This window comes from Camelina sativa, chromosome 1 (genome assembly GCF_000633955.1).
Source record: "Camelina sativa cultivar DH55 chromosome 1, Cs, whole genome shotgun sequence".
NCBI classification, from domain to species: domain Eukaryota; kingdom Viridiplantae; phylum Streptophyta; class Magnoliopsida; order Brassicales; family Brassicaceae; genus Camelina; species Camelina sativa.
Window position 1 is genome coordinate 8,509,608 of NC_025685.1, and position 24,332 is coordinate 8,533,939.

The 24,332-nt window shown below is 37.4% G+C and overlaps 4 protein-coding genes across 7 annotated transcripts; 2 read left to right on the top strand and 2 right to left on the bottom strand.

Annotated features, from left to right (window-relative positions):
- Positions 4,489-6,700, bottom strand: LOC104783779 (polyol transporter 5). The gene is made up of 4 exons (XM_010508893.2): positions 6,465-6,700; positions 6,018-6,364; positions 5,559-5,858; positions 4,489-5,406 (listed from the first exon to the last, which is right to left on the bottom strand). The coding sequence occupies exons 1-4, from the start codon at positions 6,622-6,624 to the stop codon at positions 4,609-4,611; spliced, it is 1,605 nt and encodes a 534-aa protein (XP_010507195.1). The 5' UTR covers positions 6,625-6,700; the 3' UTR covers positions 4,489-4,608.
- On the bottom strand, positions 11,731-12,618 carry LOC104705458 (putative F-box protein At3g17620). Its single transcript, XM_010421472.2, has one exon. The coding sequence runs from the start codon at positions 12,568-12,570 to the stop codon at positions 11,731-11,733; it is 840 nt and encodes a 279-aa protein (XP_010419774.1). The 5' UTR covers positions 12,571-12,618.
- Positions 14,034-22,510, top strand: LOC104783811 (nucleolin 2-like). 4 transcript variants are annotated; one of them, XM_019226805.1, is made up of 32 exons: positions 14,034-14,336; positions 14,968-15,419; positions 15,505-15,607; positions 15,696-15,794; positions 15,878-15,949; positions 16,092-16,169; positions 16,296-16,379; positions 16,461-16,550; positions 16,721-16,766; positions 17,062-17,219; positions 17,345-17,443; positions 17,518-17,607; positions 17,688-17,780; positions 17,877-17,948; positions 18,031-18,123; positions 18,219-18,308; positions 18,396-18,485; positions 18,590-18,661; positions 18,743-18,811; positions 18,900-18,989; positions 19,078-19,167; positions 19,258-19,353; positions 19,525-19,557; positions 19,633-19,731; positions 19,826-19,876; positions 19,952-20,022; positions 20,099-20,216; positions 20,305-20,396; positions 20,489-20,588; positions 20,697-20,788; positions 21,936-22,108; positions 22,201-22,510. In XM_019226805.1, the coding sequence occupies exons 8-31, from the start codon at positions 16,473-16,475 to the stop codon at positions 22,087-22,089; spliced, it is 2,136 nt and encodes a 711-aa protein (XP_019082350.1). In that variant the 5' UTR covers positions 14,034-14,336; positions 14,968-15,419; positions 15,505-15,607; positions 15,696-15,794; positions 15,878-15,949; positions 16,092-16,169; positions 16,296-16,379; positions 16,461-16,472; the 3' UTR covers positions 22,090-22,108; positions 22,201-22,510. The 4 variants fall into 4 exon arrangements, with proteins under 4 accessions (XP_019082350.1, XP_019082351.1, XP_010507217.1 ...); XM_019226806.1 differs by lacking the exon at positions 18,396-18,485; XM_010508915.2 differs by lacking the exon at positions 18,031-18,123.
- LOC104783800 (nucleolin 2-like) lies at positions 20,870-21,593 on the top strand. Its single transcript, XM_019226811.1, has 5 exons — positions 20,870-20,945; positions 21,021-21,091; positions 21,168-21,285; positions 21,374-21,389; positions 21,528-21,593. Exons 1-5 carry the CDS (start codon positions 20,910-20,912, stop codon positions 21,530-21,532), a joined length of 246 nt encoding a protein of 81 aa, XP_019082356.1. The 5' UTR covers positions 20,870-20,909; the 3' UTR covers positions 21,533-21,593.

Here is a 24,332-nt window from a genome sequence, read left to right on the forward strand (position 1 = left end):
AATAGAAAATAGGGTTTAGAAATCTTCTCCAAGGTGTCAAGAAGGATTAGAGATCTTCTCCCAAAGTTTACAAGTGCTCAAAAACGGCGTAGAGTAAAAGTTTTTTTTCTAGGGGTCGAGCCCCGTGCTTAAATAATAAAATAAATCCCTAAAAAGTCGGTTTAAAATGAAAAAGGAAAGATTGCGTCGGGGGCGGGATTGGTCGATCTCGCGAGGATCAGTCGATCCAGAACATTTTTTTCTGCTTTCATTCCATCTGCCTTCTAGCTCGATCAGTCTTCAACCAATTGGCTCCAGATGCATGTTTCCATCCCCAAAACGCTCAGATTCCTTCCAAAGTCACCTAGGACCTGTAAAGACTCACAAAAGACTAAAAGGACTCTAAAAGCACACTTGGACCTATTAAAAGACTCAAAACAAACCTAAAAACTATAGTTAAAACCCTACAAAATGCAGACACATCAATATGTAACTTCTTTACCCCCACGTCGACTTGGTCAGGACCAGCAGAAGTGCTTTCACCATCAGCCTCGGCCTGTTGAGTGATGCAACGTGGAAGTGTTAGCTTGAATTACCATGCCACTTAAGGAAAAAGAAGATAAGGTTGCTTTGGGTAGTACTTTAGTCGAAGAAGAGTCGGTAGTGGCAACAGTATCTGAAGGGTGGACATCTCCTCCTTCTTTGAATGACTTCTTGGAAATATCAGTACCGTAATTATCCCATGAAGATGGGTTGAACTTAAGGGCATAATCTGGTTTGGAAGGCGGTGGTTATTTGGGGCAAACTCCTTTTGCCTTCAAAGAACTCATAATCCGGTCGTAAATCTCGTCCTGCAATAGTGACCTCTCAACAGCCCACTTCTCCTCCATTTTGGCTGTATGCGCTTTGTTTCTCCTGTCAACCTCTCGAAGAAGTTCCTGAGCAGTGTAGGAGTCAATACGGCCCTCTCAATCATTATCTTCTTCTGGGTCCAAAGCAGGGGCTTTCCCTTTGGCTCTCTTCTGATTCCTCCTAGTAGGGGCAGTCGATATTTTTTCGGTTTTGGGAGGCAGGTCAACAGAATTCCTTTGCGAAGAACCAGTTGAAGTAATAAGGGGGAGCTGTGCCATCCCACCAGTCCATACATCAAGCTTAAAAATGTGTCCTTGAATCTTCTGGCAAATATAATCTACTCTCTGATCTTCAAACTCATCAACCCAGGCAAATGAAAGCGGGTCAATTAGCGCATTCGAGTGCATTATACACTCCACATGAAGCTGTCAAACAAGCAAGTAATCGTCCATTAAATTTGAAAAAATTCAATGGACCATAATCGATTGTGGAGGACATGTAAACTTACATTTTTGTCCACCTAAGCATGTAGAATGTTGGAATTGTGGAAGGACTTCACGTGTGTGAGATGCTTTACAGATTGGTCTGTAAATGTTTGTTCACCGTCAGCTTCAGGGAGAAAAGTCTCCAGCATGGGAATGGCAGTTAGAAAGAGCAACTGGAAAGCAAGGGTGAAGCCATGTGTGGCAGTATGGGACCCCATAAGCTTGTGACATAAAGCGTCAGCAGTACGGTGAGATAAACCAACATGAACCGTCTCTATAGTCCGTTCAAAAGATTTCCTCCCCCAAGGGTAATTTTCAAATGAGTCCAAGTCCTTCAACATCTCTGTTACTTGCTTGCTAGCTCTAACCTTGGAGGAATCGCAAACAAGGATACCCTCGACAATGACAACAAGGGCAAGCCTTAACCGACGTTGTCCATCCATTCTATCAGCTTCAGGCAACGACTTGTCCCGCTTTAACATGAGCATAATATCCCGAATAGAGTAGGATTCTTTAGGACCAACCAGAGTGTACCAATAAGGTTGGTCCCCCTCAGCTGGTGTTTCCAGAATTTTGGTCTGTAACTGTGAAGGATATGGATTACAATTGAGACTTGTTAGCAAACTAAACTCTCGTAGGCTGAAATGGATTAGGTGGCCGCCAAACACAAACCATATTTCGTGAAGTTTGCGAGTTACAACGGAATGACAGAGCAACTGGTGGACAAGTTTGCCAGAGAGGGAGCTTCTTCTGACGGGTAGTTGGAAGAGATGGCCAAAGGAGGATGCTTTTAGCCACTCAAACTCGGTAGTACCATCTGATGGTACTCTGGCTTTGAGTATGAGTTGATCCGGCCTCGGACAGGATACCGGTTAGTTGCGAATAATCTACTAGGGAGTAAGGAAGACTCATCCAGAATGTCTTCCTCCGAAAGCGCGTCGCTATTGTGAATCTCCGCAGAGCCTTGCTCTGAACCAGTGTCTGCGTCTGCAGCGGGCCTGCTATGGAAGAATATAGTTAGTTGTCCACACTTAAAACAACTAAACAAAAATTATACTGTCCACTATTAGACAGACATATACCTTGACATTTCCATGTTGTATATCGAACGCTGAACATTAGCATCGGCTGCGTCCTCGGCCGACCTGCAATCGGTAGAAGATTGTATAGTATCAGTAATGAACCTAATAGGGTAAGATAGACCAACGTGGATAGACATGTACATTGATTTAGGACTGTGGTCCATCAATTGATCACTGATACAAGGAGGAGATGCTTCGTTGGCAGCCTCTGCGACCTCGGCCCTCCTGCAATAAGAATTGTGGACATATACATTGAATGCGGATCGTGGTCTAAAATTGCATGCGAGATTGATAGACAAATCTGTGGGTAGACATATGTACTTAATGGGGTAGACATATATGAATGCACAATTGTCATTCGGAAATAACAATTAAAATAATGAATGCAGAATTATCAAAGGGATGCACAATATAGATGGACAACACTATGAAGGTGGACAACACTATGGGTTGTGTCCATCTAGACGGTTGAGTTACAAATTGACGTTGGCTATTGATGGTGGACACAAACTTGATTCACAAAAATTGTCTACCTTATACTACCAAATCAATAGATGGACAAACAATGACAAGATGTCTAGCAATGCGGTTATCAACGTAACGAGATTGAATGCGGAACCTTGTCAAAAATTGCATGCGAGGTTGATAGACAAAAATCGGATAGACATGTATAGTGAATGCAGAATTGTCATTCGGAAAAAAACACAAATAGTGAATGCAGCAATATAGATGGACAACACTATGAAGGTGGACAACAATATGGGTAGTGTCCATCGAGACGGTTGAGTTACAAAGTGACGTTGACTAACATAGTGGACACAAACTTGATTCACAAATATTGTCTACCTTCTACTACCCAATCAATAGATGGACAAACAGTGACTAGATGTCTATCAATACGGTTATCAACGTAACGAGCACAAAAAAACCAGAAAAAACAGAAGACAAGGGGGTGTTTGGACAAAAGATTTACCTGGGTTCGGCGGCGACGGCCAGATCTGGGTTATTACTGACGGCATCAGGAAGTTCAAAGTCACCACTGAAAGGAATCGAATTTAGGGTAAACAGAAGATAACCACTACAATAAATGCAAATTATAAGAAAATGAACGAGAAATCATACCAACCGTCGTTGGTGTCAACATCGGGACAAGTATCTTCGGGTACCCCTGTCGATGTTGTCGGAGGCATAGCGGGAGGATTGGTGCGTACAAATTTCTGGAGGATGAAATTCATCAGTTTGACGATATGAATTCGTCAGCGGTGGCCGGAATAGGACGACAAAGAAAGAACTAGCAGTGAATGTTAAAGAAGCCGCAGGAGTGGTGATCTTCAATTTTTTAAGACAGAAATAAAACGATTTCGGAACAGATGGTTTTTTTTTGTTCGTTCTCTTTGTTCAATGAATCGCCGAAGGGTGCATACTCCAATGGAGTAATTATCTCATTAAACAGCTTTAAGTCACTTCACGCCTAAAATATATATTTTTTTTCTGCTCGGCGACGCTTCAAACAATTGAGGGCAAAATTGTCTTCTTTCAAACACGTTGTGGCAGGCGGGAAAACGAATTGTGAAAAATGGCATAGAGGAGAAAGTTGTTCACTGTTCATGGCATGGAAGACAAATTTCTCTTGATTAAATGCAATATTTTCCTATTTTTATAAAATCTTAAATGTTTTTACATATTAATATTATTTCTATTCTATTTAAATTTTTCAAATGTCAAAAAACAATTTTTTAAAAAATAAGAGACCCAAAATTAGAACTTACTATTGAAGGAGAAAATTTTAACTAAGAGATCATGAGTTAAAATTTACAAAACTATACACAATTAATTCTTAAAAATTCAAACAATATATAAGATCCTCATTATATGAACCCCCATTAATCTTGCTTTGAGATTTTAAAGTGCCAAACTGCTGATACTCGGCTTGTGTTTCTTTTGTTTGGTTTCGAATGCATACATCAGAATCATCAGGTTTGAAAGCTAAAGACTATCACTAGAAGGAACTATGATTTTCCTTATTAGTTAAAGCATGTTAAGTTAATCAAGTTCTTTATCTAGTTTGTTTTGTTATTGCAACTCTCAAATGCACATAATACACTTGTTTTTTTTTTGTTAATTCCACATTTGTTGGTTTCCCAATTTATCATTCCTTATCATAAACCCAATTACCATGTTTTTTAGATAACATTAATAAACCTCATTACTCATTCTCTATACTGCTTGTTCGATGCAATCTCAACCTCCGGATTCGCAATCGTCTTCTCAGGGTTCCCTTTAGGCTTATTCTTGGAATCTCTCCACCTGAAACCACTGAAAAGCTCCTCCATATCCTCAAGCATCCTCCCTTGCGTCTCAGGCAAGAAAGTGTAGAAGAAAAGCCAAGCCACCGTCGCAATCCCTCCAAACAAGTAAAACGCTCCTCCGGTAGTCATCTTTTTCGACATGGGAAGAAACGTCATCGAGATCACACCACTCGTCACTCTGTTCACAACCACACCCATACTCGAACCCTGTGATCTCAACCTCAACGGGAATATCTCAGAGCTGTAAACCCAAGTTATAGGTCCAGCTCCTATCGAGAACGTAGCTACATAAGTCATCACAGTCGCTATAGCTAACACCACAGCCCACATCACTTTCTTCTCCGAGTGGTCTATAATGGTTAGAGAAGTTCCTAACGCCATTAGAGAGAGTACCATTCCTCCGACGCTGGTTAGAAGCAACGGTCGTCTTCCGATTCGGTCGAGTAGGAAAGTGGCGACTAGTATGAACAACGTCTTCACCACTCCTACTGCTACGGTTGCTAGAAGCTGTTGGTGATCGGTCTTGAGTCCGGCGGTTTTGAAGATCCGAGGTGAGAAGAGAACCACCGCGTCGATTCCTGAAGCTTGCTGGAAGAAATGGATTCCGATTGCGGCGATCATAACACGACGCACTGCTGGAGTCGGACGGATTAATAGCTCTCTCCAAACTCCTTCTCCATGACTGTTCTTCCTCGACACCTGAAAATTTTACGGCGAAATTAGGTCAAAATCTGGACCGGAGAAATCGCCAATTGGAATTCAATTTTATAAATTGGGGGAAAAAATCGCGAATTTGGGAAATTAGGTCGAAATCGAGAATTCGAAATCAACGTTGGTGAGATGTGTTTTACCTGAACGACGTCGTCGTGGCAATCGGCGGGAATACCGGCGGCGTGTTTGATGTCTTCGAGACGGAGAGCTGATTCGGCGAGGGAATCAGAGGTTTTGTCGAGAACGCGTTTGGCTTCGCCGAGACGGCCTTGCATAACGAGCCACCGTGGAGATTCCGGCATAGCTAGAACACCTATGGCGAGCACCACTGAAGGTATTGCTCCGATCCCGAGCATGAGTCTCCATCCCAGCTTCAACGGAAACTTCGAGAAGGCCAGGTTCGATACGTAACCCAGCATTATCCCGGCGTTTATGAACACCTGTACACGTCATCATAACCAATCTGCCACGTCAGATAATAATTCTAATACGACTAAAAAGTCAAAAATCAAAATAACCCGATGTAAAAATTCTGAAAAGTAAAAAATAAAAAAAATAATAACCGTGAGTGGTAATCTTTAATAATTAAATGTGTATACCTCAGGGAAGGAGTTGAGGAAGCCACGGGAAGAGGCCGGAGCGACTTCGGCGGTATAAACTGGTGCAATCATGAGAGCATATCCGACGCCGATACCGGCGATGAATCTTCCGAACATGAGGAAAGCGTAGTTAGGGGCTAATCCCATGAGGATAGCTCCAGCGAAGAATATGGCTCCAGCCAACACGATAGTGTAACGCCGACCAATCCAGTCGGAGGTTTTCCCGGCGGCGCAAGAACCTATAAGAGAATAGATGTTGAGTGATCCAGCGAGGATACCGATTTGTGTATCGGTAATCTTTAAGTCTCTCTTTATGTAAATCATCGCTCCACTCATCACTCCTATATCTGCAAACATACACAAAACAAGAGAAAAGAAAAGCTCGTTTGTTAACCAAGTCTCTTATTTGAGAACCATTAAAGGAGAGATAAAACGAGAAAAGCTAACCATAGCCAAGGAGGATTGAAGTCATGGAAGCTAAGATCGCACACGCGAATGCATATCTGTTCTTCTTTGGTGGTTTCGCTGGGACACCTAACTCCGACGTCACATGCTTCACCGGTGGCGGCGGCGGAACTGTTTGGTTTTCCGGAACGGAACCTGTCATCTCGAGAAGAGTGGGGCGTGAGGTAGAGAGAGAGATAGAGAGTTGTGAGGTTTTGAGTATTCTAACAAACAACTTGTGGTTATGAGCTGTGTGAGTTAAATAGACGTGTGTTGTTCAGACTTCAGAGTCCAATAAGATAAGGGCATAATCGTCCGAGCATATGGGAAAGCTGTCCAAAACTGTGGTCATGTATCATCATTTCATTACATTTGCATGTTTATATTAGAGACAAAAAAAATATAAGTAGGAAACAAAACGGCAAGTAATGATACAAAATTTTCATTTTAATATGTTACTATGTATATTATTGTCACTGAATTTATTTTTATTTTTGGTCAAAGCTGATGATAATTTGCATTGATTTTTTTTGGATTACTCATAATTACAAAACAAAAAAGGAAGACCACAATAAATAAAAATAAAATCGGAGGGGTTAAAGGTAAACTAGGAAAAGTCTACTACTTGTTGTGCCATGACTCCATGTGAGCTTGTTGACTGTTGTTGTCGACTTGATCTTGAGGACTGAACGCATCAGACAGCTCAAATAGTGTACTTCTTTATTTCAAATAGTGAGTAACCTAATGGTATAAATTTATACACACTTAACAAGATAGTTAATCTATTTCGGTTTGATATACATATTTGCTATTATAATACACGCCGATCGATGGTTTATATATGCACACTACCATTAGTTTTGCATTAAGATTCGGATCACGAACTGGATGCAATATAAAACAGTCCTATTCTGATAAACATATCCGTATTAATTTGCCTAGTTTCTTTCTTTACAAGTCTGCAAGTGCATTTCACTCTGCGTACCTTGTGGGAACATAGCCTTTAGCCAACAATGACTGTATAATATAAAAAAATGCATATATTAATGAAGGTTCCTTTGGAGAAACCGGGTCAACACACACAACAGTCCAAGACCACATGTCTTGATTCTTGAAGACGATAAGAGGTAATAAATCACCCAAATAATAATATCATAAGATTCCTTCAAAAACATTGTAATATAATAGTCGTCTGTATACTTACTTGCAAGAAACAATCAGTAGAGAACTCAGTCGTTGGCTTACGAGAGCAATCGCTGTTATGAAGACTATGAATTGTCAAAACAACTTGCTTCTCTACTTGTGGACTCTCTTTTCGTTTGGTTGAATTTTAGGGAAAAACAAAACTATGTGATTATCAAAACTAATTCGTCCTCCTTAGAGGTCAAAGACTCGTTTAATTTCATCCTCAATTATTAAATTTAGTGACTATAATAAACACTTGTTTAATTTTAATATCAAGGAAATTAATAACAAACTATAGTAAGAATTTTGATACCAAAAAAAAAAAAATCTATATTAACAGAAATTACATAAACCATCCCTTTGGTTCATTCGGGATGACATCAGTTCTTAACTTTCTATACCCTTTTTGGTTTCTTCCGGATGACATAAGAAGCACGATTTATGAAGAAATCAGTTCTCAACTTATCTATCTTTGGTCAAAAGCTAGCTTTTGTGATCTTTCATCTAATATATATACTATTACTTCATTTATCAGTGATTCCGTCATAAATCGTGGTACTTTTCACTATGGTATATTAGAGAGCATGTATATCATATGTTATGGTAAACAATTTTCATATATTTTTAACAAAAAAAAAAAAACAATTTTCATATATCAAGTATGAACAACATATTTTCCATTACCACCTAATTAATTTAGTTGTCAGCTTATCATATTAGAAAGAAACGAAATCCAATAATTGAAAAAAGTAGCAAAATGGTGAGTGAAGTGGGCCAAAGTACTAGCAGAAAAGGCAGCCATCATAGGTGACCATAATATCGGGCAGCTCGTAATTTTGGACTTCCTATTATGATATTATGATGACCCCACTTTTCGCATTTCCAATGTGATCTCATTTTTACACACACACATCCATCGTATAGTAGTATATATTTGTGACTCATATTCTCATATTAGTGTAATGAACTTATAGTCGGAAATAAACTAATTTCAGAATCAACTAATGCATCAGATAGACATCAGCAAAATATATTATCTATCATTTAATGCATCATGCACCCTATAAAAGAAAGCCGTCGGTATACAAAATCCGTTGACTTCAATGTAATATCTACGCAGTTGAGAGTTTCGACCCATGACTCAATAAGAGAATACTTATATTATGTTTTTCAAACTTTGGCGTACTCTAGATATTCAACTCTTTTGTCAGCATAATAATGGATTAGCTTGGAACATATTGTAAACAGAGCTAATTACCATGACACATTTTGATTTGTGTTAACTTGGGTGACTGATTTAATTAGTCATGGAGTTATAGGAGAGGTATGGCCCTTAAGCAAGGTGTGTACTGTGTAGAGTCTACGTACTTAACAATTTATATACTTAGAAAAGTCTCACCACGTGCTTTTGAATTTCTGTGCTAATTCTTTTTATCTGAAAAGCATATATATGTCTATTTATTACGTTGTGTTTCAAAAAAAAAAAAATAGTCTATTTATTACGTTTTGAATTTGCATATATGCTAGATCATGAAGATGATGAGATGACTTAAGATATTTGTTGAACAACATAATACAAGTGAAAATGAATATTGTATACTTTTTCTAAGCAATCTTGGTAAGAAAGATGGTTTATATATGTTGTCTGGGGCCTTAAACAATTACATTTCGTATAAACGTTGATTTTATTTTTAAAACATATTTGGTCTGGAGAGTGGAAACTACAGGGCCGGCTTGAGTTATAATATATGGATTCCGCATCTGAATAATATATACCTGAATCCAAGTTTCTGACAACTTAAAATGCTCTGGAACAGCTATAGCTATTATCGAAAAAAGTTATTATATTTCAAACAAACTCATTATACATATATCCATCAAATTTGTAACATTAGTTTTGTTACGGTGATTGGAATTTATAAGAAATTTATACATCCTCATAATATATATTTTCTATGCATATGGTATACGACTATACGTATAATACATATTTATCTTAAATCTGAGTTTCTACCAGAACGAATAAAAGGAAAAATTGTTCACGTTGAATAAAGCAAATGGTGTCACGTCCGCGATCAATCACAATATAATTTATAGGGGATTCGTTGGGCCACGACTTAAATCAAAACAAAACAACTGTTCCAATCACTTGAAAAACATACCACAAATTCATAAAGCTCTCTCTGTGGTTTCTATTGACTTAAAACTCAATGTCCTTTCAGATTAATCACCACAAAGAATGTTGAATAAAATTTCCATATCCACCTATTTTTATTATTAACTGTATATATATATATATATATAAACGTAAATTCAGAAGGAACAGTAGATGAATTGTTGTTTAGTACTAACATATTAGTAACATACTTAACATTGATACAAACAAAAAAACATATTACAGTAACATTTTTAGTCGATATTATCAAACAAACTTAGATAAAACGTTAGAAATTTTTTAAGAAAAATGAAAGTCATGCAATATTTTAATTTTATTTTATTTTATTAAATAAGCAAAAACGGGTTTTGAGAATATGTATTTTCTATTTTCACTGATATTGAATTTGCATAGTAATATATAAAAACCCAAATTAAAGGCAATAGTAATCAGGCCTAATGAAATATTGATGTGAAATATTTTGTACAAATAAAAATTATTACATAAACAGCAGGCATGTTCGCATGTGCTGTACGTGAAAGAAAAGGTCCTAACCTAGATGGGTGGATTTGTGGACCAGTTAAAGTTAAGTTGTAGTTTTGTCTAATACTACATCCAGACAAACAAATCTAAGAGTTCTTAGAATTTTATTGTCTATGTGAGATTCGACATCACACCAATCAGTTAATCATGTGTATGCATGTTTGCTTGACTATCATCATTGTGAACAAAATGATTGCTTTTATAAGTGGATACAGATCACTTCTAATTTGATCCACGTAAATTATTTGAAATTGTAATGTATTCAAGTAACGGCCGATAGGTTTCAGAACTATAGCATAATGCAGACTATCTACCAAAAATATGTTTTCAATCATTATTGAATATAGACGTCTTAGAAGATATAATTTGTAGATATGTAAGATAAAGAAATTACATTAGGAGGAAACATTTACATCAATAATACAATCTGCAAATGGTGATATAAAAAAAGAAAAGAAAAACATGTTAATATATATATATATATATATATTTAGAATAATTCGATAGCACTTTACTAGTTGCTTTTTTTTGGGTCGATCCTTGCATTCCTTGGCTTCTAGGATCTCCTATGAGAAAGTGAGTTAAAATGTAAAATAATCATTCGGTGATTATTTCTTAACGATTGGGAGATAAGCACAAACATAATTAATAACTTTGAAGTTGTTTTTGGCATGGTTGAGCACTATATCTTCAAAAAGTTATATTGTAAACTTTTGTGGATATATTAATCTAAAAATGTAATACAAAGTGGGTATATTCATAGAATATGATAAAGCTGTAAAACACGATTTCCACGCGACTCATATAGTCGTATGTATCAGTATATAATATGAACTAAATTATAGAATCGAGCTTAGAAGAAACTATATAATATGTAACATGTTCTCCAATAGGGTAAAAAGTCTTTAACATAATTAGGCGTCTTTTTCATGACTGCAATGTAAACAGATCCATTCGAACACAATGATGACGAGCAATGATGACGAGCAGCTCATAGAGAGAGATTTCTCTGACAGTGACTGTGATAGAGTTGGAGTACTCGTTCCCTGTCCTAGAATACGCCGAGATTATTTGATATCTGAACCTAGACATAAGTGCTTAAAGGAACATAAGAGCACATAAGTGGGAAAGAACACTCTTCTCAAGGGTCTCTGAGATCCACTTTTTTGAAATATCCATCCTTTCCAATAATATAAGCGAAGCAGCCCATCACCGTACATCTGTCAATATCAAAAACCACGGCAACTTTCTTCTCCTCGTCAACAAAGAAACTCCCTGCTGTAATTTCAAATGCATAATCATCGAGTGGTTTCATATTCACAGCTAAGAAGACCTTCTTGCCCCATGACACCGCTTCGGGCTCAATCTTAGTCGTAATCCATATCTCTAAATGTCCTCTTCCTGAAATAACACTGCAAGTTGCTCATCTCTAACACTAGATAGAGTCACAGTATCTTCCATAATTGAGTGAAACGGTAGACTTAGACGCGGTCCAAATGTCTCTTTTGTAAAATCAAAAGCGATTAAAATAGCTTGGTACCCTTTTTCTGTTCCGTCGTCTCCTACACAATATTCTTGAGCAAACCAATAAGTGTTTCCCTTGAGAGACACGCCACGTGCATAAAACTCTATATCCCAGTCTGCAAAGATAGTAATCGGGATAGTCATGTGACTAGGTGATTTAGAGTTGATGTAGTACAATTCATACCGAACGTATCCACAAGATTCACTAAATACCAAAACTTTGTAGCTGTGGCATGATTTGCTATTCTCGTATCCTATAGCATAATTTCCCCAATTTCTTCTGCTTATTGGCTCGTACCACAGGGTTTGGCCGCAGTAAGGATTCCAAACAACAAACCTAGTGCCGTCTTCCGTGATGCATAACAATAAACCATCGCAGTGATAGACTACAGATATATCGAGTAAATCTGAATCGGTTAGGCTAACGAGTTTACCTAGATGATTTATTGAAGGGTCAACGTTGTTGTGGATTCCATGGAGGTTGACACTCATCAAATAAACCCGATAATTAATCACTATTACCGCCATAAACTCCCTTGCTCCTGGTTCTGCTTTGGCCTGAGCAAGATGCTTCTTTGTAAAACTCTCATCTTTGGATAAAGCGTTCCAATTTTTGCATACAAATCGCACTGCTCTAATAGATGTAATTGGAAGCCTATTGAGCACATCCTCTGCCACATCCCTTGGAAGATCGGACAGCATATCTTCTTCAGCAAGCAAGGATTGATGATATAACACAAATAAGTTAGGGTTAAAGCGTAAGAAGAAATGTCTCCTCTGCTTCCGGTGGTTACAAATTTGAAGACACCCCCCTAGCTGCTGAAGTTGTGCCAAGGACAACAATCACAGGCTTTAGAATATAATTTAGTGGGCTTTTCACATGGCTCAAAATAATTCAAATAAGATTCCAGCCCAATAGCTTATTGATGTATTTAGTACAACAGTTAAAAAGTTGGAGTTGTCGCGGGACTCCCCTGTCTCAACAGTAACACTTTGCTTTCAGGGTTTGCCAAAACTGATGGATGGATGTGAGAGTGAAGCTATTGAGATGTTTGGTGAGATGCATAGGAAGGAGAATGATGGGATTTGGATAGATGATTTCACTGTCACTACTATGGTTAAGCTTTCTGCCAAGTTGACCAATGCATTTTATGGCCAACAGTTGCATGGCGTTATGGTGAAAACCGGGAATGATGCAACTAAGTTTTCCCTTAGACCATCTTTACTCCATAACGTGTAAATGTTGTTCAGAAAACAAAAAAAAAAAATTATTACACATTTTTATTTTTTATTTATTTTTAAAAATATGTGCCAATAAATGAACGCCACGTGTCGAAGAACGTTTCTCACAACGTTCTCAAAATACTCCAGCAAGGAGCGTTACTCTTCTTTTTACTTTTATCTCTCATCTTTTTCTTATTTTTTTAATAAGAGTAACTACATGAGTAACACCGGTAATCATGCTCTTAGTTCTCTCATTCACATGTATTCGAAATGTGGGAAGTTTAAGGAAGTTTGTAATGTCTTTAACCGATCGTGTGTTGAGTTTGTTGATAGCGTGGCTAGGAACGCAATGATTGCAGCTTATTGTAGAGAAGTGACATTGAAAGAGCTTTGAGTATATTCTGGAGAAATCCAGAACTGAGTGATACGATTTCGTACAATTTTACAGTTTCTTAAAAGAAAACTTAACCAAACAATTTTCAAAATTTAATATTATAAAATTCTTAACTCCACTTAAGCATCCTTTTTTTAACTAAGATGAAAATAGATATGTGTCATGTGTGTTGTTTGTCTGGTTAGGTTGAAACTTGAAAATAATAGATTTTTTTCTTTCTCCAACCCAACTCATATATCTTAAAAGCCCAGAGATTTTATTAAATCCAATAACATTTAACACCCAATACAAATATCTTAAAGCAAAGCCCAATAAATTATTAAATTTGCATAAGCAATGATGTCGTTTTACATTTGCGTGCATAAAACTCGACCCCTTCTTCTGTTTTCACTTTTCCTAGTTCGCGGGTCGGGTCGGGTCGAGTAAAGGGTACCCGACCCGTGCCCAGCAGTGGTGTGGTCTCTAGGGATCGCGTGGTGTCTACTTATAAAATCCCGAGCCGACGTCGTTTGGAACTAGTCAGTACAGTAGACTCATCTGAGGAAAACATTGGAAAGACTGGGGTTTGCGTGGGCTTCAAGATTTGGAAACCTTCTCTGATAAGTCGGCGATTGCGACTGTCACCACCGTTGATTTCTCACTCGGCCGTTGCTTTCTCACTCACTATCTCTGGTAAATTTCTCGATTTTTCTTTGATTGTTGATCACTGATCAGTTTTATTCGCTTGGCTTGTTTTGGTTTGTTGCGGATATTGCGAATTTCTCTGATTTGGAAACCTTCTCTCTGATTTCTCGGCGATTGCGACTGTCGCCACCGCCGCGTCTCCCTCCGCCTTTGCTTTTTCACTCAGGTAATTTTCTCGATTTTTCTTTGATGTTTGATCAGTTTGATTCGCTTAGCTTGTTTTGGTTTGTTGCGGAAATTGCGACTTTCTCTGATTTGGAAACCTTCTCTCTGATTCGCGACGCAATTGCGACTGTCACCACCGCTACTTCTCACCCCGCCGTTGTTTTCTCACTCAGTCTCCGGTAGTTTGATTCGCTTAGCTTGTTTTGGTTTGTTACGGTCCTTTAGGAGATTGCGACTTTCTCTGATTCGGTTTATTTCTCGGAATCAAGAACTTCTAGTTACGTTGTAGGCTATAACTTCTTCTTTGATGAATGTTGCTGAATCTTTCGTTAGGTTAGAGTTGCTCTTTGTTAAAGAAGCTATCACGTTAGTTCCTTTTTTCTTATTTTGTTCATCCGTTTGATTCGTTCAGCTTGTTACTGATCCTGGTTGTGACTATGATAGAACTTTTAGATACGTTTTATGCTATAGCTTACAATTAGATGAGTGTTGCTGATTCTTCTTTCGAGTCTTAGAGTTATTCTTTGTTAAAGAAGCTATCACGTTAGTTTAGTCGAAGATTGCTGCTCGATCATGATTGTTTTCTCTGCAACTAAAAATCGTTATGTTTATGTAAATTGTCTGCTATTTAGGTCTGTTTTGGTTGTGCCAAATCTGAAATCATGCCGCAGCGAAGAAGTTTGAATATGTGCCACCCTGACGGTACCCCATGGGTAGCAAACTTGATCATCGGAGACACTATCACAAACTTACAAAATTTGGCTGATGAACACCCAGATGTTGGACATGCGCTTCGAGCCTCGCGGGTGAACTTTTTGACGGAATCTGTCACTTGACTTCTCTTTGTCAAAGCCTCACAAGGTCATTTACCCATTTCTCCAACAACACCGGGGATAAACCAAGAGGGCCTCTTCTTCGTAGTTTCTCATGCATAATCAGATGGAACACATTACGAGATTCTGAATAAAGGTCGTTACACACAATCAGGACGTCCTTTTGGTGAATTCAATTTCACAGAGGCGAACCTTAAGGATAAACGGAGTAAGTTGTTGTACACCCGCAGAAACATACGGCTCCGACATCAGTGAGTACTTAAGCAATCTAGTAAATTTTTTTGAATATTTTAGATATTCATTGCATTAAGGGATTATATGTCTAATATTTTCCAGATTCAACATACTCGCTTGTATCCACTATCTTAGAGTACATGAAAATCCACATGCAAAGGTTATTGCGGAGAAGAGGAATCATCTTGAAGCTGATTCTCACGAGGTTAGCTCTGCAAACAATTTTATATACCAATAAGTTAGCCCATTATTTTACTTAATGTCAAATAACATATAATAAACAACATCAACAGGAGTATGCTGCATTGGAGTATGATTCAGACGAGAATCTGGTTACAAAAAGAGGGACCCGTGATAACAGTTCATCACTTAATGATTCTGATTCATGCGTGGTTAGCTCATCCATCATTATAAGTATTAATAAGTTACATTGGTTACTTAATTTAAAATGACCTAGACTAGTCAACATCAACAGGAGGCTAATTCAGACGAAACTTCACTTAGCCAGGAGAACAGTTCACTGAAGAAGGATTCTGATTCATACGAGGTATAACTCACATTAAAACGTAATTAAGAGCACTTTTATGTCTTTTGTGATCTTCGTTTTTTTCTTTCTTTATGCAACCTAATATCGTATGCTTATTTTAAAACTCAGTTTTGTTTTGTTTTGTTTGATAAAACATGATTAGGAACCCGCCCCTGCAGCGACGAAACCTGCAGTTGTCAAGAAAGATAGTTCATCTGAGGATGAACCTTCTTCAGCCGAGGTATGAGTTGTTGCATCGTTACATGTTAGAGAAATTTCATAAGCCCCTACAAAAGCATATGAGGTAGATATCATATGCTTAGCTGAAATTCGTATTTTTCTCTTTTTTTTTTTTAAACTTGATTAGGAACCTGCCCCTGCAAAGAAGCAAAAGCAACCTGCAGTTTTTAACAAAGACAGCTCATCCGAGGATGAATCTTCTTCAGATGAGGTATGGGTTGTTGCGTCATTACATGTTAGAAGAATGTGAAAGCTTAATTTGAATTTTGTTTGTTTAATAAAACTTTGTTAGGAAACTGCCCCTATGAAGAAGGTACCATCAGTTCCTAAAAAGGCCGAGGCAGACAGCAGTTCATCTGATGATGGATCTTCATCTGACGAGGTAAACATTGCGTTTTTACATGTTAGCTTAATGTTACAAGAATATCATGAGCAAGTCTAGCAAAAAATCCGACACCAACGTAGCGATCTTTCTCCTTCTTCTTCTCACTCTGTTTTGTCTGTGAAGACAATTATGAACTCTGTGTTTTTTTCTTATCTTTGATTCTCTAGGTTGAAGCCGCACCACCTGCTTTAATGACAAAGCCACTCAAGAAAGGTGCGATTTTTTTTTTCTTATATATACTTTGTGTGAATCTGTGGTCTCTCTGTTTCATTGACCAAAGCTCAAAATTTGTTTGATTAATTCATCATCTTCAGTTTTGTTAAGGGTCCCAATTTTATCTTGGAATTTGACTCTGGCTCATTACTTTTCTGCTTGGACGATTTGGGGATTTGTTTGTTGATTGAATCATTGTTATTATGTTGTGTTGAAAGCGTGTGATTACAAATCAATTGTCAAGAACTAGCTTCTCAACAGTTATGTTCTATTTTTTTTATAATTTGTTTGTTAGGTAAGAGAGATGCGGAAAAGGATTTGGACATCCAAGTTTCGAAGAAGCAGAAGAAATACTTGATTGCTACTGTTCATAAGGAGAAAGCTGCGAAGAAGATACCAAAGAAGGTAGAAACTTGCAGTTCTAACTCATCTGATTCTGAGGAAGAGCAGAAGGTAAAAACTTCAATCTCGTTGTGTAATTTGTATAAAGCAATGTGACAAATTTAGTTAAGTTTTGAGTTTAAACTGTGTACAATGTTCTGTCTATACTCATCTTGTCTCTTTAATTTGCTTTTTAGACTAAGAAGACTACTAAGAAAGTCACTGCGAAGGAACCTCCATCTAAGCTGAAGGATGAATCTTCTTCCGAAGAGGATGATGATTCTTCTTCGGATGAGGTAGGGATTGCATTACCAAACTTCTCTCATTGCCACTTTTTTTTTATATTTTTAATTGATTTATTTACATATAGGAACCTGCCCCTGCGAAGAAGCAACCTGAAGCTCTTAAGAAAGACAAGGTAGAGAGCAGCTCATCGGACGATGATTCTTCTTCAGACAAGGTATGAGTTGCTACATCATTACACGTTAGAGGCATGTCATAAGATTAGTTTGCAATTGTGTCTTTATGAAACATTGTTAGGAAACCGCCCCTGTGAAGAAGCAAACATCAAAAGCTCTTAAGAATTCAAAGGTCGAGAGCAGCTCATCAGAGGATGATTCTTCTTCAGACGAGGTAGGAGTTGTGTTACACATGTTAGCTCATAATTACAACCTAATATCATATGCTTAGCTGAAATTCGTTTTTTTTCCTTTTATATAACTTGATTAGGAACCTGCCCCTGCAAAGAAGCAACCTGTTAAGAAAGACAGCTCATCCGAGGATGATTCTTCTTCAGATGAGGTATGAGTTGTTGCATCATTACATGTTAGATGAATGTGAAAGCTTAATTTGAAATTTGTTTTGTTTAATAAAAATTTGTTAGGAAACTGCCCCTGTGAAGAAGGTATTACCGTCAGTTACTAAGAAGGCCAAGGCAGACAGCAGTTCATCTGATGATGGATCTTCATCTGACGAGGTAAACATTGCGTTTTTACATTGTTAGCTTAATGTTACAAGAGTATCATAAGCTTATTTTGATATATTTTTTTTTATTAAATAAATCATAATTAGGAACCTGCCCCTGCAAAGAAGCAACCAGCAGGTGTTGAAAAACCCAAGGCAGAAAGCGGATCATCTGAGGACGAAACATCTTCAGACGAGGTAGAAATCACATCATTACACATTATCTCAATGTTGGATGAATGTCATATGTTTGATTTTTAAACTCTTTTGATAAAAACAATATAGGAATCTGCCCCTGTGAAGAAGCAACCAGAACCTCTTAAGAAAGACAAGGCAGAGAGCAGCTCATCAGAGGTTGATTCTTCTTCAGACGGGGTAGGAGTTGTATTACACATGTTAGCTCAAAATTACAACCTAATATCATATGCTTAGTTGAAATTCAATTCGTTTTTTTTTTCCTTCTATATAACTTTGATTAGGAACCTGCCCCTGCAAAGAAGCAACCTGTTAAGAAAGTCAGCTCATCCGAGGATGAATCTTCTTCAGATGAGGTATGGGTTGTTGCATCATTACATGTTAGAAGAATGTGAAAGCTTAATTTGAAATTTGTTTGTTTAATAAAACTTTGTTAGGAAACTGCCCCAGTTAAGAATGTCATGGCAAACAGTAGTTCATCTGATGATGGATCTTCATCTGACGAAGTAAACATTGCGTTTTTACATGTTAGCTTAATGTTACAAGAATATCATAAGCTTATTTTGATTTTTATTTTGGATAAAACATAATTAGGAACCCTCCCCTGCAAAGAAGCAACCAACAGTTGTTGAAAAGCCCAAGGCAGAAAGCGGCTCCTCTGAGAACGAATCTTCTTCAGACGAGGTAAAAATTGTGCCATTACACGTTATCTCACAGTTGGAGGATTTTCATATGTTTGATTTTCATTTTTTGTTTTGAATAAATATAATAGGAATCTTCCCCTGTGAAGCTGCAACCTGCAGTCCTTAAGAATGCCAAAGCAGTGAGCAGTTCATCAGAAAAAGAATCTTCTTCGGACAAGGTAAGAATTGCGTTATACATTGTTAGCTCAATGGTAAAGTAATATCATATAGTTACTTTGAGATTCGTTTTTTTTCTAAAACATAATTAGGAACCCACATCTACCAAGAAGCAGCCAACAGTTGTCAAGAATGTCAAACCAGCTGCAAAAGACTCATCATCCTCAGAGGAACATTCTGACGATAAGGTCTGTTTTGATACAGTTTCTCTATGTCTTCATATATATATATATACTATTAAAACAGGATAACTTCCGTGTCTTTTTATTTGTTATTTCTCAAGTTTGGATCATTTTTATGATTTGTGATAGTTTTATATTGTAGACACTTAATATTTCATATTATTGTCCCACTTGCAGGAAAGCAATGATGAAAAACCTCCTACGAAGAAGGTAGTTACATTCTTCCACAAAGTTGTTCTCATTAGTTTTATGTTATAGAAGTGACAGTTAAACTTTCTTTTGCAGGCTAAAGTTTCATCAACAAAAACTTCTAAACAAGAAAGCTCTAGTGAGGAATCTGATGAGGAGGAGAGTAAAGATGAAAAAGTGACCCGAAAGAAAAAGGTACCATTAATGTTGTCTTCAAATCATTCTCTATAGTATTTACTTGATTAATGTCTGATAATAATTTTTGTTCTATCTTTTGATCGAAATCCAGGATTCTGATATTGAAATGGTGAATGCAGAGCAGAAATCAAATGCAAAACAGGTAAAACTCCTGTAAATGTTTGTAATGAATTTTATTCCTTTAGTTCTGTGTAATGTGTTTTTGTTTATATTACAGCCAAAGAAGCAAGGAGGATCAAAGACGCTTTTTGCTTATAATCTTTCCTTCAGAATTAATAGATCTGACATGTAAGTATATAACATTTTTTTTCTGGTTCTTCCGATTTAAGTGTTAGTTGTATGATATTTATAACCCAATATACAGAGAGGATTTCTTCAAAGAAGCTGGTGAAGTTGTCGATGTTAGAATTGCTTCACGTGAAGATGGTACTTTAAAGGGATTTGGGCATGTTGAATTTGCTTCTGCAGATGCAGCTCATAAGGCAAGTTCGTGTTGGTTATTTTGGAATCATTGAAGTGGTATTGGAACTACGATGATGATTCAATCTATTTTGGATGTTTGGAATGTAGGCATTGCAACTGAACGGTAAATCATTACTAGGCCGTATAGTTTATCTTGATCTTGCTTGCGAGAGGGTTGTATACAATACTCCACGAAGAAGGTATTTTTCTTACTTGCGATATGAGCATGCTGTGAAAGTTGATTATGGATGTTTGTTTCCAGGCTAATATTGTATCGCTGGAATATTTACAGCAATGCTGGTGACAACTACCAGAGTGGCGGCATAAGAGGAGGAATCCGGGGTCAAAGGATTTTTGTTAAAGGATTTTATTCTTCTCTTGACGAAACTGAAGTAAAATTCTCGTCCTCAACTTTCTTAAAACCAATTCGACATGTTATAGTAGTTATTTGTGTAAGTCTCTGATGCAAACAACAAAAAATATCTTGTGAACATGATCAGATCAGGCGTGCCTTGAGAACTCATTTTAGTACTTGTGGAGAAGTGGCATGGATTTCTATTCCAACAGATCGTGAGACTGGTGCTATCAAGGGGTTTGTTTCTTTCTTTCGTGCATTGGTGGATGTTGATGATNTCTATAGTATTTACTTGATTAATGTCTGATAATAATTTTTGTTCTATCTTTTGATCGAAATCCAGGATTCTGATATTGAAATGGTGAATGCAGAGCAGAAATCAAATGCAAAACAGGTAAAACTCCTGTAAATGTTTGTAATGAATTTTATTCCTTTAGTTCTGTGTAATGTGTTTTTGTTTATATTACAGCCAAAGAAGCAAGGAGGATCAAAGACGCTTTTTGCTTATAATCTTTCCTTCAGAATTAATAGATCTGACATGTAAGTATATAACATTTTTTTTCTGGTTCTTCCGATTTAAGTGTTAGTTGTATGATATTTATAACCCAATATACAGAGAGGATTTCTTCAAAGAAGCTGGTGAAGTTGTCGATGTTAGAATTGCTTCACGTGAAGATGGTACTTTAAAGGGATTTGGGCATGTTGAATTTGCTTCTGCAGATGCAGCTCATAAGGCAAGTTCGTGTTGGTTATTTTGGAATCATTGAAGTGGTATTGGAACTACGATGATGATTCAATCTATTTTGGATGTTTGGAATGTAGGCATTGCAACTGAACGGTAAATCATTACTAGGCCGTATAGTTTATCTTGATCTTGCTTGCGAGAGGGTTGTATACAATACTCCACGAAGAAGGTATTTTTCTTACTTGCGATATGAGCATGCTGTGAAAGTTGATTATGGATGTTTGTTTCCAGGCTAATATTGTATCGCTGGAATATTTACAGCAATGCTGGTGACAACTACCAGAGTGGCGGCATAAGAGGAGGAATCCGGGGTCAAAGGATTTTTGTTAAAGGATTTTATTCTTCTCTTGACGAAACTGAAGTAAAATTCTCGTCCTCAACTTTCTTAAAACCAATTCGACATGTTATAGTAGTTATTTGTGTAAGTCTCTGATGCAAACAACAAAAAATATCTTGTGAACATGATCAGATCAGGCGTGCCTTGAGAACTCATTTTAGTACTTGTGGAGAAGTGGCATGGATTTCTATTCCAACAGATCGTGAGACTGGTGCTATCAAGGGGTTTGTTTCTTTCTTTCGTGCATTGGTGGATGTTGATGATGATGAAACTCATGGATTATAGGCTTTTTATTCTTTCAGGATTGCTTTCATAGATTTGAAGGATGGATTTACAAAGGCGTTGCAACTGAATGGAAGTGAAATTAGAGGATGGAAAATTGTGGTGCAAGAGGCTAGACCGAGAGGAGAGACTGGTGATGGTAGTGATGGTCGTTTCTCAGCAAACCATGTTTGATTGCATGCATCAGCCCAAGGTTTGTTTTTTCTTCTCTTTTTTGTTTTTTTGTGTGTGCATTGTAGAATCAATCAGCCTTCTTATATACTTGATTTTGTATGGTCTTTGCAGGGAAGAAGGCCGTCTTTATTGGTGATGAGTAGAAAGTCTTCTGTTGAAGAGGGCTCTTGTTTTTCTTCTATCCCTTGTAGCTTTTCTGGCCTAGATTTTTTTTTTGTTTTCTGTTAGTTGAGAGTTAACTCTTCCTTAAGAGAGCCAAGATTTATGTTGGTTAACTTGGCTAAGAGTGCTCTTCTGCTGAAAATTTGAAGAAATCCCTTATATTCAATAGTGGTTCATTACTGCCAGCCCTGGTCTTTGTATGTAGACTCTCTTTGAACTTTGAATGATTAGTAACAACATTTAGTTGCTGCTATTCGTATTAAAATGTCTTAACTAGTAAAAAAGCTCACGTGTCTCTTTGCTTATCTCTTCTGTCTTCAGCCAGAGCCAAGAAGCATACAAGTTTGGTATTAACAAGTGTCTGATTGATTATTACATTTTCATGCTTCTTGGCTCTGGTTTAGAGTCGTTGTTTGGCTGTGTTTACTCTGTTTTGGCATTCTCAATTTTTTTTGCCCGCAGAAAGAAAAAAAATGCTTGAATAGATAATGAGGAAAAAAGTTACGAACTTCCAACACGAGCATGTTGTCCGAAAAAGCCTATATAAACCTCATATTTATTAATTGGCTCTCCCTTTCGTGAACATATCTGTCGGGACTGACGACTGGAAATATCAAATACCCCTTTTGGTTGCCAATTGGAATACCCATGATGCAGCAGCTCCGACTGCAAACGTCCAGAGAAGATTCAGAAGAATACTAGCAAAACTGAGAGCAGCATTGTCCTTTAGGGTCCTAACAAGAATTTCTCATTTGCCCCGTAAGCAAGTACCATTCTCCTCGTCTGTATACGTTATAATCAGAATACTGTAAGTGGTCTCATATGGTTCCAGTCCAGTTTCTTTTATCCTCTGGTATACTTGAACTATCTTCTTGTAATCTTCGATAGCAGAATGGATCTTCAGCAGGGAATTTCCTATTAGCGAGATCGACCTTGAAATTGACCTCTTCCATTTCAGAGAGCATAATTTCCAGTATTTCCAACTCGTTTCGCTTTGCAGAGAGAAGCTCAACCATCATCCTATAAAATTGAATCGTGGGGGAAGTAACCAGTAGCTTTCATGCTATAGTATATCTTCTTTATGTCAAAGATATTTGAACAGTAGACCATCCCTCATCATAGTGTCAAATATAGCCCTTGCCCTCTCCTAACAGACACACTCAGCATAAACCGTCATCAAACTGTTCCATGTCTTCAGATCAGGTGTTCGTCCACTTTGTCTTACCACACTCTCCGCTTTCTAGAATAATAGCTGAGATTTCCATAAGCTCAACGTTATCAGTACACAAAGGCGAGCAAGCAAAATGGAATCCTTTTTGTCTCAGCATAATTAACCTCTTGATGAGCTTTTACAGACACCTTCTGAAGCTTTGCAGCCAGGATGTCTCAAGTCAGAGAAAACTTGATAAGCCTCAGCGTAATGTTCATTTGCTACACAGCAGAGTAGTATAGAGTCATGCGTGGTGGAATTGCCAAAACACCAGCCACGAACACAAGGGTCAGCGATATAATTCATCTAGAGCAGCGATTTTATTGTTAACCTTGCAATGTCGAACAATGAGTTCTTCATTTATGAGTCTCCTAGATCTACTGGCGTACGTGTTCTTTCAAAAATTCAAGTAACTCAAACGCTTATGATTGCCTGAATGATGATCTGGAAGTATGAACCCAGGATAGAAAATAGAGTGTCTTTTTCCAATTCATACCCAATGGTTACAGCCATTTTCAATTGTCTAGCAGCAAGATCAAAGCATTCACCTTTAACAAGAACATATGCCAGACAATTCTTCCATATCTCTCAAGGTATTCTAAACTGCTTTCCCTTATAAGTCACGGACTCTGACACCGGTGTATGACCAATAGAAATCATATAAGGGCATCTCCATTGGGAGGTTATTATTTTGAGCCTCTTAAAATTTTTTAAGATTAAACTGTGTATTAAGAACTTTTAGAAGGTTAACTGAAATTATCCTCTCCAATGGTAGAACTCTTGTTGGGGTTTTTATTTTTGAAAACTATCAATTTCAAAATAAAAATGTTGCAAGTACAACATAATTTTACTTCTAGAAATCAGAAGACCA

Excerpts from the sequence above, each read along its gene's own strand:
- LOC104783779 (XM_010508893.2), bottom strand. The coding sequence starts at position 6,624 with ATGACAGGTTCCGTTCCGGAAAACCAAACAGTTCCGCCGCCGCCACCG. Across the intron at positions 6,365-6,464 it reads TTCAATCCTCCTTGGCTATG|ATATAGGAGTGATGAGTGGA; the intron begins GTTAGCTTTTCT and ends GTATGTTTGCAG. Across the intron at positions 5,407-5,558 it reads GCCACGACGACGTCGTTCAG|GTGTCGAGGAAGAACAGTCA; the intron begins GTAAAACACATC and ends TAAAATTTTCAG.
- LOC104705458 (XM_010421472.2), bottom strand. The coding sequence starts at position 12,570 with ATGCTGTCCGATCTTCCAAGGGATGTGGCAGAGGATGTGCTCAATAGG.
- LOC104783811 (XM_019226805.1), top strand. The coding sequence starts at position 16,473 with ATGAAGAAGGTACCATCAGTTCCTAAAAAGGCCGAGGCAGACAGCAGT. Across the intron at positions 19,168-19,257 it reads AAGAATCTTCTTCGGACAAG|GAACCCACATCTACCAAGAA; the intron begins GTAAGAATTGCG and ends AAACATAATTAG. Across the intron at positions 20,397-20,488 it reads TACAATACTCCACGAAGAAG|CAATGCTGGTGACAACTACC; the intron begins GTATTTTTCTTA and ends GAATATTTACAG.
- LOC104783800 (XM_019226811.1), top strand. The coding sequence starts at position 20,910 with ATGGTGAATGCAGAGCAGAAATCAAATGCAAAACAG. Across the intron at positions 20,946-21,020 it reads AGAAATCAAATGCAAAACAG|CCAAAGAAGCAAGGAGGATC; the intron begins GTAAAACTCCTG and ends TTTATATTACAG. Across the intron at positions 21,092-21,167 it reads AGAATTAATAGATCTGACAT|AGAGGATTTCTTCAAAGAAG; the intron begins GTAAGTATATAA and ends CCCAATATACAG.